The following is a 17,201-nucleotide window of genomic DNA, read 5'->3' as shown; positions in this document are numbered from 1 at the left end:
TTAAATGCAAACTGTTATGTTGATGAAGAAGGGTGTGGAACCCTTGTCCAAGGGGGAGTTGGCGTTACCTGAGAGGGCGAACCCCCACAGGTCCCTACCGTCGGGAGGCGAGGCTGAGATGACGCAGGGGCCAGCTGGAGCTTCACCAATACCAGCCACTTTCCTCGCGGGTTGAGCCTTTGGGTGCGTAGGGCCAGCTGGTCTTAGGTGGGCCCCTGTGAAGACGATAGAATCACAGCCGGAAGAATCGCCGATAGACCATCCAAGGTCAGAAGCCAGAGGGTCGCTGATAGCCAGTCCGAAGTCAGATGCCAGAAGGTACGTCCGTGGGAGCCAAGGGATGAAGCAGGAACAGGAACAGGACTTGGAAGGCAGGAACAAGACTCAAAAGGCAGGAACAGCACTCAGAAGGCAGGAATAGGACTTGGAAGGCAGGAACAGGACTCGGAGCACCAAAGAAGCACAGGAGACCTCACCAAGGTGAAGCAGACTCATTGCCAAGTCAAGAAACAGTAAGAGGAAGCTCCTTCAAATAGTTCCCAGTCTCTGACGTCATCTAGGGGGCTGGACAGAGTTGTTCGTAGCTGGCCCTTTAAGGAGGAGGGCCCGGCCCGGAAGGGGCTGCTGTTGGCATCGGCCTGCGGCGTTGAGCCGTGAAGACAGGGTCCGAGGTCGGCTCTCCAGCCACGGGAGACGGTGCAGCCTTGGTGGCACCGCTGCAAGAGAGGACGGGGCTGGCTGCGAGCGGCGGGGGCGTCTCCCCGCTATGTGCCCGACGCCTGCAGAGATGGTAAGAGGGGCCAGGCGCGGATGGCCACGGCTGGTGCGTCTAACAGAAACCTGTCTATGGACCTGATTCACTAAGACTTTTTTCCATTTTGTGTCTATGTGAAAAATCATAGCAAATCAGATCCTAGGTGTATGAAGAAAGTGCCATAATTTCTCTCTCAAACTACTAAATGTAATCCTGGCATGTATCTTACCTACTACAGGTCCCAAGTGGAGTTTTCAGGCTGTTTGGGTTCCGAATCATTTTGTCCAGAATACCAACAATTTGTTCAAATTTTGGCCTTTCACTTCGTTCTTTTTGCCAGCAATCCAACATTAATTGGTGAAGACCTGCTGGGCAATCCATTGGTGCTGGCAGACGATAACCCTCTTCAATGGCTTTAATTACCTATGAACCAAAATACAATTGTGTGGTCAAACAGTTTCAATTCAACAAAATCATCCTTAAAACTCTTGAAGATTATTAATACTCTTAAGAATCTTAGAAATATATTACTGAAAAAAACCTCAATGACTTGTGTCTCACATATTCATGCTCCTATAACAAACTATTTTTTACTGTGAAAAAATAATCCAGAGATCCTCAAATATAGGCCATATAAGTAATCAGGACATCCACAATGAATGGTCATGAGATATAGCTGCAAAAAGCTGGACAGTGAACCAAATTAACTGGTGTATTTTGGTTATCTTGAATGTCCGCCCTTCTGATGACTCCTAAGGATTAGAGATGGGGAATGCCTGAGAAAAAATGGCAGTTAAATTCACAAAGGGTAAAAAACAAAAACTTGTAGGTGAACAAATTAATGAAAATCATGTGCTAAAAGGTGTTGCTGCCAGTGTGTTTCTCTGTTTAAGACTTATTCAGGTCGATATTCAAAGGCATTTATCTGGATAACTTGTGAATTATATGGATAAACACTGTATTTTCAGTAGCATGGCACTTATCTAGATACATTTTATCTGGATAAGTCATTATCTGGATAAAATATATTTGCGTGTGGGAAGTATTTTGAGGGCATTCTGGGACACAGTTGAGTTAGCCAAATAACCTTTTTGGCTAATTCTAGAGAAGGCCAAAGAGTAGGAGTATAGATATATGAGAATGTGTTCCCCATATAACGTTACCTTAACTGGCTAACCCATACCCCAGAAAAAATTTGACAAAACCCACCAACTTAAAAAAAAATTAAAAGCAGTTGTAGTGGCCTGATCCTGGCTCCTCCTTCTTCCATGATATTCTCTTCCAAATCACCAAGTCCCCTCCTGCCTCCCACCCACTGGCAAACTTTTTCACACCCTTTGGACCTCTTCCTCTCTGAAACCCCAGCTGGAAATGCAGGAGTGTTGTACCTGCTCCCAACCATGACAATAATGCTGGAAGCGTATGATAATAATGTTGCTGTGAGAGACTCGGTTATCTGGAAAAATACTAGTGGTTTATTTTATTTATTTAGATTTATATTCCACTTTTCACACTTTTTTCAGCACTTCAAAGTGGAGTACATTCAGGTACTGTAGGTATTTCCCTATCCCCAGAGGGCTTACAATATAGGGGAGTCATTTTGTAAAGCTTTTTGCGTGCAATAGCTTGTTAGAGGCAGAGTCCGCAATGTCTTCGCTGGTGACGATAAGGTAAGCCATGTTATTCTTGCCAGTAGCGCACCCAATAGCACCAACTTTCACGGTGGCGCTATTGGGTGCGAAAGCAGGCAGCGATAACACCGCGGTGATGCGATGGCTGCCGGCTTTCGCAGGCCTGTCCCCCGTTTTCGCAGGATTCACCATTCTGCGATAGAATGGTGAATCCAGGCCTAAGATTGTACCTGAGGCAATGGAGGATAAAGTGACTTGCCCAAGGTCACATGGAGTGACAGCGGGACTTGAACCCTGGTCTCCTGGTTCGTAGCCTACCACTAGGCTACTTCTCACCGTCATTTATATATTTTGCTTTTTTTTTTTTTTTTTTTTGCAATGACTGCGGGTTAGACGTCTTTGAAAATACATACATAAATAAAATAATAAAATGTTTTCTGGGATGGAGGGCTGAGGTATTGGTCATCAAGGTCAGCACACATTTTTTTTTTAAATATGTACTGTGCTAATGCTTAATTGGCTATATCCTTTAAATATAGCTGGTTAAGGTAAAGTTATTTGGCAACATGTTTTCAGCTAACTTTAAACCTAACAGGCAATACTGAAAAATGATGAAATCATAAAATGGTTTCAAAACCGTATGGCTAGTGAGGAACTCACAGAAACATAAAGCCCGGAATTTCAAAGGCCCGCACGCAAGGCCCGGCCACGTGGGTAAACTCCGGAACGCACACAAGTGCCGGGCTTCTCCAAAGGGGAGGGCTTGGGGGCGGGATCTGGGCAGGGAGGAGAGGGGTTGGGTTGGATCAGTGCCATTCTACCCTGTTCCAGGGAAGTGCGAGCTGGCAGATTACTTCTGCTCCAGAGGAGCAATAAGTAATGAACAAAACAAAAATTAAGTACATAGGAAGGGGTTAAGGGTTGGGGAGGAGAGGAGAGGAGAGGAGAGGAAAGGAGAGGAGAGGAGAGGAAAGGGTAGGAAGGTTAGGTAGGGGGGGTAGGGAAGTTCCCTCCCATTCTGTCCTTAATTGGAGTGGACTGGGAGGGAACTGGGGAAGGCCCGATTGCTTTTCCGCGTGCATTAATTGAAAATCTGCACCCCAGGCGCATGCTGCCTGCACATGCGCGCAGATATCATATTTTGTAAAATGCATATGCTGATGTGCGTGTGTTATATAATAGCCGCATCCATGTGCGTGCGCTGGGAACCGTGCGAACATGGACGAGCGCGCGCTCCTTTGAAACTTGAACCCAAAGTCAAATACCTACTCATTATACAAAAATATTTTTAAAAATTCTTTATTCAACTGTTAAAACATAACAAAAGTGAATAATAAAGATAACCAATTGCAAAAAAATACAAAAAAAACTACATAAATATCAACAATTCAAGAAAGAAAAAGAGAAAAAAATTATTGAAAGGGAAAAAAGGAAAAGAAAAAGATGGGAAGAAAGAAAAGGGTTTTTTTCAAAAGATTTAAAAAGGAAACAGTACTCAGACCGTTTACAAAACAGCTGAATAACACATCTTCATAATGCTTCTTCAACAATTCTCCAGATGGCCTATGGATATCATCAAGAGACAACACTGGTAGAAATGAAGGATTTACTCATCAAGGTAACCCAACATGTTTCGCCTTTAAGGGCTTCATCAGGGATGTCAGCATTCAAATAGGATATATATATTATATATATCAATATTTCCCATCAGTATCCTCACAACAAGAGCAAATCCAAAGCCCACTGCATTGAGACAGACACTGCCACACCAAATATGTCACTGGAATGAAACAAACAAAACAGCCTTCATCAGCAAAAACTGACCTCTGCACGCTGATGATATTGACCTCATCATGTGCATGTTTGGCTGTGATGACTGTAAGATGATGGAGGAGACCAGATCTGAACAGTCTAAGCTGTGGCAGAGTTTTAAAAATACACCAGCAGTACTTTTTATTAACTTGTTAGAAAATACCTACACATATTATATTTATAGTTACTTTCTAATATTTAAAAAATAAAATAAAAAAATGTTGGGGGAAAGGAGCTCCTATAGCTGATTGCTTCAACCGTGGTAGAGTTACAGCAACCTGATTCACCGAAAGTCCCTGGAACTTTATAATAACAAATTCACCTCTGAGCATCTAAGAAATTGTAATAATTAAAATCCTGATGCTATCCAAAAGACTTTAAAAGCAAAGGGGCAGATTTTTAAAATTACGCGCGGGGGGGGGGGGGGGGGGGGGGTACATTTGTGCGTGCTACCCGGCGCGCACAAATATACACCCGATTTTATAACATACGCATGCTACCGCTGGTATCTTATAAAATCAGGGGTCAGTGTGCAAGAGGGTGCACACATGTGCACCTTGCGCTCGCCGAGCCCTAGGGGAAGCCCGATGGCTTTCCCCGTTCCCTCCAAGGCCGCTCCGAAATCGGAGCGTCCTTGGAGGGAACTTTCTTTTTGTTCCCCCCACCTTTCCCTCCCTTCCCCTATCTAACCCACCCCCCAGCCCTACCAAAATCTCCCCCTACCTTATTTTGTTGAGTTGTGTTGGGGGACTCGGCCACGCCCCCGGAGCGCCGCCACGCCCCAGACACGCCCTGGACTGCGGCCCCGACCACTCCCCGCCCATATGCGCGCCCCGGGCTTGCGCGCGCCGCCGAGCCTATGCAAAATAGGCTTGGCGCGCGCAGGGGGGGGGCGGGGGGGGTTTAAGGGTTATACGCGTAACCCTTTTAAAATCCACCCCAAAATATGTAATGGAAACAAGTAGTCATAGAAAAAGAGTGTTGCAGCATCGGGGCTGTCCTTGAAGGGGGGAGAGGCGGAGACAAGTTGAAGCAACAGCCCTGTGCCGTGCACTTTGTGGCAGGGGTCCCTATCTTCCACAGTAGCTCCATCCTGAACATTATGGGCCGGATTTTAAGAGAGGTACGCGCGTAACCCTTTTAAAACCCCCCTGCGCGCGCCGAGCCTATTTTGCATAGGCTCGGCGGCGCGCGCAAGCCCCGGGCCGGCGCCATCTTAAAAAATGGCGCGGGTCATCCATTGCTCCTACTATGTGACAGGGGCCGGCCAATGGCACTGATAGCCCCTGTAACACGGTAAGGGCCAAGGACCATCGGCGCCATTTTGATTAGTGGCAGCCGACAGCCCGAGAGGGGGACATCACTCCCGGGACCCCCGCTGGACCACCAGGGACTTTAGGCAAGTTTTTGGGAAGTCAGGAGGGTGGGGTATTGTAAATAACTAGATCTAAAGGGTCGGGGTGGGTTTGGGTTTTCTTTTTCTGTGTGCCTTTTCTGCCCCCCCCCACCAAAAAAAAACGTAAAGAAAACCGCATGAAAATTTCGTGGGGTTTCCTATCATTTTCGGGGACCCCCGATACATGACGGATTAGAAAATATTGTACGATATTTTCATCCGTCAAAAAAACGATGCACATCCCTACTGTAGTGTAAGACACTCTCCACTTATGGATAATGCACAGAAACCTGTCAATATAAGATGATACATTTATACTGGTCTAGCTTGAAGCATTTCTTCACTAGCTATTGGGAGCTAATATTCTCTTCATCTGTTCAAACCAGACAGCACAGAAACTATGGTTAAAGGCTGCTCTGGGCTTTGCCCTATAAAAAAATCAGCTGTGATAAATAAAACTGTGTGGACATCTACAATTTTTGTGATTATAATATCCTCAAATATCAAATGCACTTGAGTATGCATGCAAAAGTATAAGGAGGACAAAAATTAAAAAAAAAAAATACAGCCAAATTCTGAATCAATAGGTTATATAGGATTAAAGGTCAATAAGTAAGTTGCAGGTGACACCTTTTTATAGGATCCATGCAATACATTTATATATTTTGCCTGTCTGCCCTGTTTGTTCTTAAGTCAGTGATATGTATTTTATACCACAATCTACTTACAATGATGTGTTGAATTAGGTGGATTAAAAAAACTTAAATGACTAACTAGGTGCTGAGAGCTTTGCCTCCTCCATCAGATCTGTGCAAAATGAGCTAGACTGGGCAGCTGGCAGGCCTGATGGCTCTGCAAAGGCGACGGTGGGTTGTTCCTGTTCTCCACCAATTTTTGGGATACACTTTGGGTAAGTGGATAAAACTCCTAAATCCCCCTTGCCAGGGTTGACAATTTTATTCTTTCCCCTCCTCCACCTCCCTTTATCTCTTCCCAACTGCCAGGGAGTTTCACTCGGTCAGGCATAGGCCCCCATCTCAGATAAGGCTGGATTTCGTGTGGTCCCCTGAGGATGAAAAGGGCCATAAATTGTGATCACGTGGCAGCCTCCCGCCATGCTGATCTCAGCTTTAAACAAAACTGGGCATGAAGTTGCCAAAACACGATAGCAAATTATAGGGTTGCCTTGCAATGGCTACATTTCTTTTCAAAGCCGTAAAAATAAAGAACAGAATAAAACCCCACATAGATAGAACCTTATCTGAAAAAAAATGTTCTTTGCAAGATGAGGAATTGTAGTGATGTGTGCTACTATCTAAGCATACAGACAGTAACAAGGCAGACTTTAAAAGGATAAAGGCACTTAAAATTGACAAGGTGCTAGGTCAAAACTGTAAACATCCAAGAAGTTTAAAGGATGTGGGGACAGAAATTAGAGACATTTTATCATTTTTACAAGCTTATATTGTTTAGAAGAAATTCTTTGTAGATTAGAAAGCCAGTAAGGTAACGACCTGATTTGAAAATAGACTCCTGGGCACCAGGTCCAGCTGCTTTGATACCAGTCGTAAAGAAGGTCTTGCAAACTATTTTAAAGGTCCAAACTGGTCAACAGCTGCATCATGAAAGGTTAAGGATTGCTGGCATGGATCATAGCAGGGAAGGCTACGCCTCATTAACTTGCAGCAGTATATTGAGAGTTCAACCATAAGGACAGGAGGAAAAAAATACAGTGACTGTAGCAGACAGTATTTTAGAGAGTTTGAAATTGGAGGCAAATTTCCAAGTTGCTAGAAACAGAAGAAGAACACATCTGACAACAAGCAATAAAGCAGAGAGTAAACTGCCCTTTTTTAAATTGGAAACATCTGGAGACTGTTTTTGATCACCTAATTTTGATTTTTAATGCTTACAATGGGGATTGCGAAAACTAATGTAAAATTTTATACAAGTATAATTAATGCATAAGCCAGATTTCGAAATTACAAACTTGAGAGCAAAATCTTTTTGTCAAGCATACAAACGGCATTCCCAAAAGGCATCACTTGAGATAGAAATAATAAAATACTAGAGAGAACTAAGAAAGTTTGTGAATATGACAGCCTCATTCAAACCATGAACCACATTTCTTAAACATCTAATGAAATAAATGGTAAAGCTAAAGCGTTGTGAGACCGACTATGCACACCATATGGACTCTCACTTTGATAAGGGGCATAATGAAAGCACAAAAGGAATTACATAAGACATAGCAATGCATTTAAAAGAAAAACAAACCAAAAAAAACAAAAAAAAACCCCACAACATAATTCTAATTTGATTTTATAGTACCCCCTAACCCACACCCCCAACAGGAAATGTTCATAGTTTAAAGGATTGTGCCACCTCAGTGATGAGTAAGTTAATGCAGTATTTCCCACAGGTGTGCCTTCAGAACTGATCAGCTGTGCCACAGAAAAGTCACCACTGTCTAACATTCAGATCCAGACCAGCACCTCACAGCAAAAATTAGAGCTCAGTGGTGGTTCTTAAACATGTAGAAGCTCCCTTTTGAGAACATGTGTACACAGGCATGAACATTGTTAAAAAAAACATCTTAGAAACGCAATCTAGATATATTCCACGCATTAAAAAAAGGTGCAAGGAAGGCCACACAATTGCCAGCATGGTTAAAAGGTGAGGTGAAAGAAGCTATTTTAGTCAAAGGCTCTTCCTTCAAAAACTGGAAGAAGGATCCAACTGAAGAAAATAGGAAAAAGCATAAACATTGGCAAGTTAAGTTTTAAACATTGCTAGCATAGGCTAAAAGAGAATTTGAAAAGAAGGTGGCTGTACATACAAAAACTCATAATAAAAACTTTTTTAAATACATCCACAGCAGGAAGTCTGCAAGGGAGTCGGTTGGACCATTAGATGACCAAGGGGTTAAAGCAGCACTTAGGGAAGATAAGGCCATTGCAGAAAGACTAAATGAATTCTTTGCTTCAGTATTTACTGAGGAGGATGTTGGGGAGATACTGGTTCTGAAAACAGTTTTCAAGAGTGACTATTCAGATGAACTGACACAAATCATGGTGAATCTGAAAGGTGTAGTAGGCCAGATTGACAAACTGAAAAGTAGCTAATCACGTAGACCGCATGGTATACATCCCAGGGCTCTGAAAGAACTAAAAAATTATATTTCAGACCTATTACCAGTAATTTGTAACTTATTATTAAAATCATCCATTGTACCTGAAGACTGGAAGGTGGCCAATGTAACCCTGATATATAAAAAGGGCTCCAGAGGTGATCCAGGAAACTATAGACCAGTGAGCCTGACTCCTGGGAAAAATCGTGGAAACTATTATAAAGAATAAAATCACAGAACACTTAGATACACATGACTTAATGGGACACAGCAAGCATTGATTTACCCAAAGGAAGTCTTGCCACACAAACCTACTTCATTTTTTTGATAAACGTTAATAAACGTGGAAAAAGGTAAACAGTGGAGTGCCTCAGGGATTTGTACTTGGGCCAGTGCATTTTTTAATTTATTTATAAATGATCCTGATAGGGTACGATGAGTGAGGTGATCATATTTGCAGATGTTACAAAATTATTCAAGCGAATTGTGATAAATTGCAGGAGGACCTTGTGAAACTAGAAGACTGTGTGTCCATATGGCAGATGAAATATAATGTGGACAAGTGCATGGTGATGCATATAGGGAAAAATAACCCAGGCTGCAGCTACATGATGTTAGGTTCCATATTAGGAACTACCACTCAGGAAAAAGATCTGGGAATCATAGTGGATAATACATTGAAATCATCGGGTCAGTGTGCTGTGGAGGTCAAAAAAATAAACAGAATTTTAGGAATTATTAGGAAGGGAATGGCAAATAAAAAGGAGGCTGTCATAATGCCTCTGTATCGCTCAATGGTTAGACCGCACCTTGAATAATTTGTGCAATTCTGGTCACCTCATCTCAAAAAAGATTCAGATGCACTGGAGAAACTACAGAGAAGGGTGACCAAAATAATAAAGGACATGGAATGGCTCCCCTTGAGAAAAGGCTAAAGAGGTTAGGGCTGTTCAGTTTGGAGAAGAGACGGCTGAGGGGGAATATGACAGAGGTCTAAAAAAGCATGAAAGGACTTGATTGGGTAAATGTGAAATGATTATTTACTGTTTCAGATAATACAAGGACTAGAGGGCACTCCATGAACTTAGCAAGTTGCACATTTAAAACAAATTGGTGCAAGCATGTTTGTGTGTATAGATTTATGTGTGCATTTTCAAAAATCGAAAGTACGCACATCAATGGTATCCCCGTCCCCAACTCTGTGATTGCCCCCTTCTTGGAAAGCCTCTTTCTAGAGTGATTAAAAATCTCTTTTGTGTGTACTTTTATGGACCCAACTTCCAAGGCAATTTTCAAAAGCCCATTTACGTGCGTAGAACTGCATTTTTATGCAGATAAATACTTTTGAAAATCGAGCCCTAAAACTCTAAATCCACAATTGAGGATGAAGTGCTGTGTCAAACACTTGATCAAATTCAAACCAATCTAGAGATCTGCCATTCTCTTTCACTTCCATTTCCTTCACCATAGGGCTTGCATAAGTTAATAAAAATGATTTCAAATTATTACACTTCTCAGAAATTCCTAATCTCTCACCACAATCTTGCTTCTGTACTATTGTGGCTAAGAGATCCCAATTTGGGTGGGGGGGGGGGGAGGTTATGAGACTTGAGAAATGGGTTCAAGGATCTGGGGAGAAAGGAAAGATAAGAAGAAGGAAAATTCCAGGATCTGGGAGATAGAATCTAAGATCAATGAAGAGGGATCTGAATTGTGGGGGTAGCGGATGTGGCTTGGGGGGGGGAGGGGGGGGGGGAAGAGGCATGTGTCCCCTACATGCTCTGGCCCTGCTTTCTCTTCCTTCACCTCATAAACCTCGCGCCTCTTCTTTAACTCTCACACCCAGTCTAACATACACAAGCACACATCCAGCACCAATCCCTTCTTTCTCTCTCACACGCACAAACCCTGCTCCCTCCCCTTTCCCTGCCATTCCCCTCCCCTTTCCCTGCCATTCCCCTCTCTCTCTCACACACACATGGAAACGCGCCATCAAACCGATCCCCTCTCTTCTCCTTGCTTCTCTCCTCACAGCCCAACCATCCCCTACTCATCCCCTCCCAACCTTGCCAAACTGATCCCCCTTTTACTCTGTCTACTCCAGACTCACCTTCTCCACTGCTACCTCAGAATGACAGGAAGGAAGGAAGGGACTGGATTGGGGAGCGGAGGAGCTCTTCTTTGCTCTGCTATTGCCTGCTCCAGGCTCAACCCCCCTCCCATCCTCTTCACTTAGTGCTGCCTGGGAGTGGAGGGGCAGGATCAGGAAGCAGAGCTCTGTTCTCTGCTGAATGAAATTAGCATAACTGGAACAAATCGTCTGCCAGCTTGCTGCCCGGAGATTTCTGCTTTCCTAGGCACAGGCCTAGTGCACTTATTGACAAATCCAGGACTAAATGTACATATGAGACACCATATTTATATTGAACTTTTGTATATAATTATTCTCCTCTATCTCTTTCTATTTCTTACATTCCCAGTTCATTAGCCCTTGTTAATTGTAACTGCTTCTCTTCATCACGTTATTTATGTTTTTTGGTTGTATTATCCGCACCCCTGTTTTCTGTAAACCGACATGATGTGAACGAGTTCATGAATGCCGGTATAAAAAAACCTTAAATAAATAAATAAATAAATAAATAAATAAATAAATGTTACGGAAAGCAGCTATTGTGAATTTCCTGATACAGTAGAATTTCCTTGATTTTCTTTTCATCCCATCACAAAGTGAGATGGACGTTTGAGCTCTTTAAGCCAGGCAATATCCATTTGATATGTTTTTTGGGTTTTTTTTTGTGCATTTCTGGCATGTTTTAGATTAGTGGGTTGTTGGGTGGGGAAAGGAAGCTCGACTGAATTTGCTGATACAGATTTCTTCTGCATTTTAAACTTTATTTTTCTTCCAAAGGTAGTTAGCTTTGCCTTAGTCATCTCATATTCCTGTCAGACCTCTTTATGTGTTTGAATCAAGTACAGAAGGAAGGTGTCAAAGAACTGAAACTCTTCTGGGTATCTGGGGAATGTAAATATTTCTCTGGCTCTGCCCCAAGGATTTGTTTGCCCGTGTTTTGACAGTCCATGAAATCTCTGACACTGAGTCCTGTCAAATATTAAAAACTTTCCACTCTGCCAAACCGACTTATCATTAACTCTTTTTTTTTCCTTTCTATTTTCCTCTAACTGTGATGTCGATCATTTGCTCCAAGGAGAAAAAATATAAACAACTGGGTCAAATTACATTAGTTGGCCAATTCAAACTCTTTACTATGTGTAAAATTTTCCTATTTAAAAATACTGAGGATAAACAACAAAAAAAAAGTTATGAAAGTGAAAACTAATCCCAGGACTATGAGAAGAACACCACACATACATTTCAAAATGGCAGATAAAGGACATTCATACCTACAACCCCTATATTAGAGCAAGAATACTGTAACTATTTAGGAGGGGATTACTTTATTGTTTATATATACAAATAGATAGATATAGATAGATATATAAATATAGATAGATAGATAGATTTGTAATTGTATAAGTTTTACGCTGTTGCATACCACCCTGGGCAGGCTTGTTCCTCACAGAGTGGTATATAAATAGCAAATGAAATTTAGAACTTATAAATGGGAACACATTTATAATCATAGCCCTCATAAATTTGGAATACCATTTTTCAAACAAAGTCTTCCCCTCTTCTCTTTCAAGCTTGTGCCTTTACCCATGCAGACAACATCCCCCTCCCTTTTTCCTATTAATTGTATGCCTTTACCAAAATGCAACATTTTTATATCACCACATATTCAGGCCATGTTCCAGTTGTAAGGTACAAAGAAGTGACATTTGTTTTTGCCCAATACAAATACATTTATTTCATAAATTTGCTGTTTTTCTGATGTCCTTAAACCAGATCATGCCTGCTGCTATGAGAGAAGGCAGTCCACACCATAAAGAAGTGAAGAGTGATATTTAGGTAGTAAGAATTTAAAGAAGGGCCTTATTCACTTAGACTGTTCTACCATTCTGTGTCTATGGGAAAATAGCTCAGTGAATCAGGCCTTTTGACCTAAATTTACATGTTCCAATAATAATAAAACGGTATAAATATTTAATTTCTGAGAATTATAAGACATATTTAATTTTAAATGGGCCCAGAAGCTAGACAGAATAGTCACACTGGTTATAATAAGAATTTCCAGTTGAATAAGGGCAAAAATGTTACATGTGTGCTCAGAACCAGGCCCATAATATGAACCTATTAAAAATAAATAAATAAATAAAAACAGTTCAAGCCTGCTAGGCAGATGCAGTGTATATATGAGTAACTACAGGACCTAATTCACTAATGCTTTTCTGCCATGCTGTGTCCATAGGAAAAGACCTTGGTCAATTAGGCTGTTTATCAGCTAAGGTACATTTTTACTGTCTTTTTAAATTACCGATTGGCTTGCAATTTCTATGTAAGCAAACCAATAGAAATTGAGCATTTTTTTGAGACAAAATCACTTTAAAAACACAGTTGGCAATGCTGGAAACATTTAATTTTATGCAACTCTTTCTACGCATTGCAAAAAATGCTTGTTTTTTCTAGCCGGAAAAAAACCCATTAAAGAGCATAATTAATCACATGTGCATTAGAACCCTAATATTAATGGAAGACACATATACATATATAAAATACTGTATGTTTGCTTCCAGCTACTTGCATGTGGTGCTGCTAACCTAAAAAATCAAAGGGTAAATAATATATGCAACAATGTTTAATAATAATCAGAGTCCTGAATCACAGAACTTAATACAGGAGACTTTTGTACGTTGTGATACCCTTTTCAGGAGGGATCTTTTTTGATATTGCAAGTTCACATTTTGTAACATCATATTTTTTAATGCTTTCTTAAAAGGTATCAAAACACACAGAGATTCCATTTTTTCTCTGGAACCAATGCAGTTAATAGAAACCTGCACTGCCAAACTTCTTACAGCATGAAATTTTTAAGTATAATTGCAATTATTTAGGTAAATTAATGAGATGTACATTAGTAGCTCAGTGTTAAAGACTAAACCATAATACACACGTACAACTAGTATGTGTGTGTCCAACTATTTTCCATATGGTTTTCTACTTCAAAATCAAAAGCACCCATCAAGGAAATTTAGAACAGTTAGCCCCTTAATTCATGCCCCGGGAGCATCGGGACCTGTGTTTGTATCCCAATGCTTACAGGGAAAGTTAGCTAAAATTCATGAGGTGAGGCATGAACATAACGCAGCTTGTGATTTTTCAGGCAAGCCATGTTATTTTATCAACATGAAATTGCCTAGTAATGAGCTATTGTGCACGTATTTGCATGGCATTTGAATGCAAATCAGACAATTACATTACCTGCGGATATCTGGGGTGAAATACCACACATTACTGCTGCACAAAAGCATTTACTGTGTGGTAAATGCCTAACGCAGCTTAAGTAAATTACCCCCTTAATTTGAGATTAGAGATTCATACACCAAAAACTCAGAGACCAAACTATAGAACTTGAATTTTTGTTGGTAGAAATCTCAATGACTTTCGTCACTGCTATCACATCAGGGACTACACTGATAAGGGACTACAATAACGTAATAAGGTCACCACCAACAGAAATGCAAGCTCCTAAATTAGATGGGTTTGAGTTATTTACTGTTTTCAGCATGTATCTAACTGCAGAGAATTCAGGCCCCTTGATATTAGGGAGCTATAATCGTTTTAAACGAAGTAGACAATTGAAACAAAATTGTAAATTTCATCTTGTTTTGGGAGCGCTACAAAACTAAATAAAAAACTTCAGAAAATTTGGTAATTCGTGTTAGTATGTCCTAACAGGACTTAGTGCACCCTAACTGGATGTTAGAGCACACTACTTGAAAATGTTACCGATAAGTTAAAAAGTGTCAACTGGGAAGCAGTTCATTAGATAGAGGTATGGTTCCGCATTCCCATTGGTTATTTCCTTAGTTACTTGTTTGTGTTGCCAAGATTGTGGGGGGATGGCCAGTGCCTGGTAACAAATGTAGTCAAGCAAGTGATGTAATAATAGCATCAGGTTCTAGTCAGCAAAAGCTAAAGCATGTAATGCAAATGTCTATTTTGAATTTGTCAATCCTTTGTATTTTAGGAAAGGGACCCTGGCATTTTGGGATATGAATACTTTGAATTCCCCTGGTATGTGCTCTGTGTTTGAGGGGGGGGGGGGAGTTGACTGATGAGAGGAAAAGGGACTGGGGTAACTGTATGAGGTGACAGATGGGAGAGAGACAGTATGGGGTGGTTGACTGGTGAGAGAGAGGCAACCTGGTGTCTATGTAGGTGACTGCTGAGAGGGGGAGTGACTGGGGTGAAGGGTGGGAAAAAGACTGGTTGGGATTATAACTGATGAGAAAGAAGCTGCCTGGTGTGTTTGTGAGTGACTGGTGAGAGAAGGAATGACTGGGATGACTGTATGTGTTGACAGGTGGGAGAGAGACTGGGTGGGGTGGTAACTTGTAAGAGAGAGGCAGCCTAGTGTGGGTGTCGGGGGGAGGGGTGACTGAAGGGTGAAGGGAATGACTGTATGGGGTAACAGGTCATCTCCCACACACACACGAGGCTGCCTTTCTCTCACCAGTCACCACCCCAACCAGTCTCTGTCCCACCTGTCACCCCATAAGTCACCCCAGTCACCCCACATACAGCAGGATGCCTCTCTTTTACCAGTCACCATTCCAACCAGGCTGTCTCCCACCTGTCACCCCATAAGTCACCACAGTTACTCCCTCTTACCAGTCACCTCTCACACACACCAGCCTGCCTCTCTCATCAGTGAACACTACATTCAGTTTCTTCCCCCCCCCCTCCCCAAAATCACCCCATAGTCATCCCAGTCATTTCCTATCTCACTGGTCACACGTACACACACACCAGGCTGCTTCTCTCACACCAGTCACCACCCCATCCAGTCTCTCTCCCAGCTGTCACCCCATACAATCACCCCAGTCACTTCCCATCTCACCATTCACCCCACACACCAGGGGAATTCAAAGTATGTATATCCCAAAATTCCAGGACCCCTTTCCTTAAATACAAAGGATTAGCAAATTCAAAATATGGGTTTGCATTACATGCTTTTGCTGATTAAAACTTGATGTCATTATTATATCACTTGTCTACATTTGTTACCAGGCATTGGGCTATATGCCCCACAAACACCACCTTGCAACCTTGGCAGCACAAACAAGTAACTAAGGAGACAGCCAATGGGAATGCAGAACCATACCTCTAGCTAACAAACTGCTCTCTAATTACACTTTTTAATAACTTATCGGTAAAATTTTAGTGAGAACTAACTCAGAAATTAGGGAAATCCAAAATAAACACCCCCCAACCATTTTAAAAACAAAAACTGACGACACAAAACAAAAATGATGCACATACAAAAAACCCCTCCTCTACTTGATATATAGTGCACTCAACCTAGACACTGCTTGTATCTCACACTAATTTTATTCAAAGTTAAGATACATATATAACAAATATGTGCATAAACATGTGGATAGATAGTTACACTAATTATGGACTAATACATAATTCTGCTGTACGGTTTTAACAAATGAATAATTTGAATGAATAAAATAACATGATTTTTAATATATTTATATATTTTATATACTGAACACATATATATGCATGCAAAGTCTTTTGTGTACCCATATATACTTATCAGCTACTAAATTAATCTATAAACTTACATCCTGATTTGACATGTCCCAGTAAGGCCTCTCTCCGTAAGACATAACTTCCCACATAACTATTCCATAGCTCCATACGTCACTGGCTGATGTAAATTTGCGATACTGAATTGCTTCTGGAGCTGTCCATCGGACTGGAATTTTTCCACCCTAGGTAGAAAAAAGAGGCTAATTATTGAACCAGATTTAAACTTCCAATGTTCTTCTTTTTTACTATTATTTATAAAACTTGAAAAAACATCTTGCTAAAAAGACAAAGAATTCATACATTAGTTTACTATGCCAAGCCTTCTTCACTAACAGTTTTTATGCAAATAATTCAGATTTACAATGCAAATAGAGATATTTACTGTACTCTACGTGGACATATTACTTAGAAGTCATTATTAGTGCATTATACATTTGATCACATTGATTTATTTTGTAATAGGTAATCCTTATTTCATTGACAAAAGTTTGGTTGTTCCACATATATATTAAGATCTAACCAAGATAGGGGTGTGCAGGGGTAAATTAATTTCATTTTTGGGAGGATTTTTCTCCATGAATTTCATTTCATTTAATGTTTAATTTGTTTATTTTGTTTAAAAAAAAAGAATCAAATTTTAAACCTCCCCAAAAAAATAAATGGAAATGGGGTCGTCCAAGGACTCCTGTCCCCATCACTCAACCCTTCTACTTAGAAAAAAGCCAGGGCCAGGATCCCCCCCAGGCCCCAACTTA

The 17,201-nt window shown here is 41.1% G+C and overlaps 1 protein-coding gene across 2 annotated transcripts in view; it reads right to left on the bottom strand.

Annotated features, from left to right (window-relative positions):
- EPHA7 (EPH receptor A7) overlaps positions 1-17,201 on the bottom strand; it is a 410,651-nt gene that overhangs the window by 12,996 nt on the left and 380,454 nt on the right. For both annotated transcript variants that reach the window (XM_029595403.1, XM_029595404.1), the window contains exons 14-15: positions 16,479-16,628; positions 984-1,177 (exon numbers count right to left, since the gene is read on the bottom strand). In XM_029595403.1, coding sequence (XP_029451263.1) covers positions 984-1,177; positions 16,479-16,628 — 344 coding nt within the window. The remainder of the gene's footprint in view (positions 1-983; positions 1,178-16,478; positions 16,629-17,201) is intronic.

This window comes from Rhinatrema bivittatum, chromosome 3, assembly GCF_901001135.1.
Source record: "Rhinatrema bivittatum chromosome 3, aRhiBiv1.1, whole genome shotgun sequence".
Classification (NCBI taxonomy): Eukaryota; Metazoa; Chordata; class Amphibia; order Gymnophiona; family Rhinatrematidae; genus Rhinatrema; species Rhinatrema bivittatum.
This window is presented reverse-complemented; position numbering and strand designations above follow the sequence as displayed.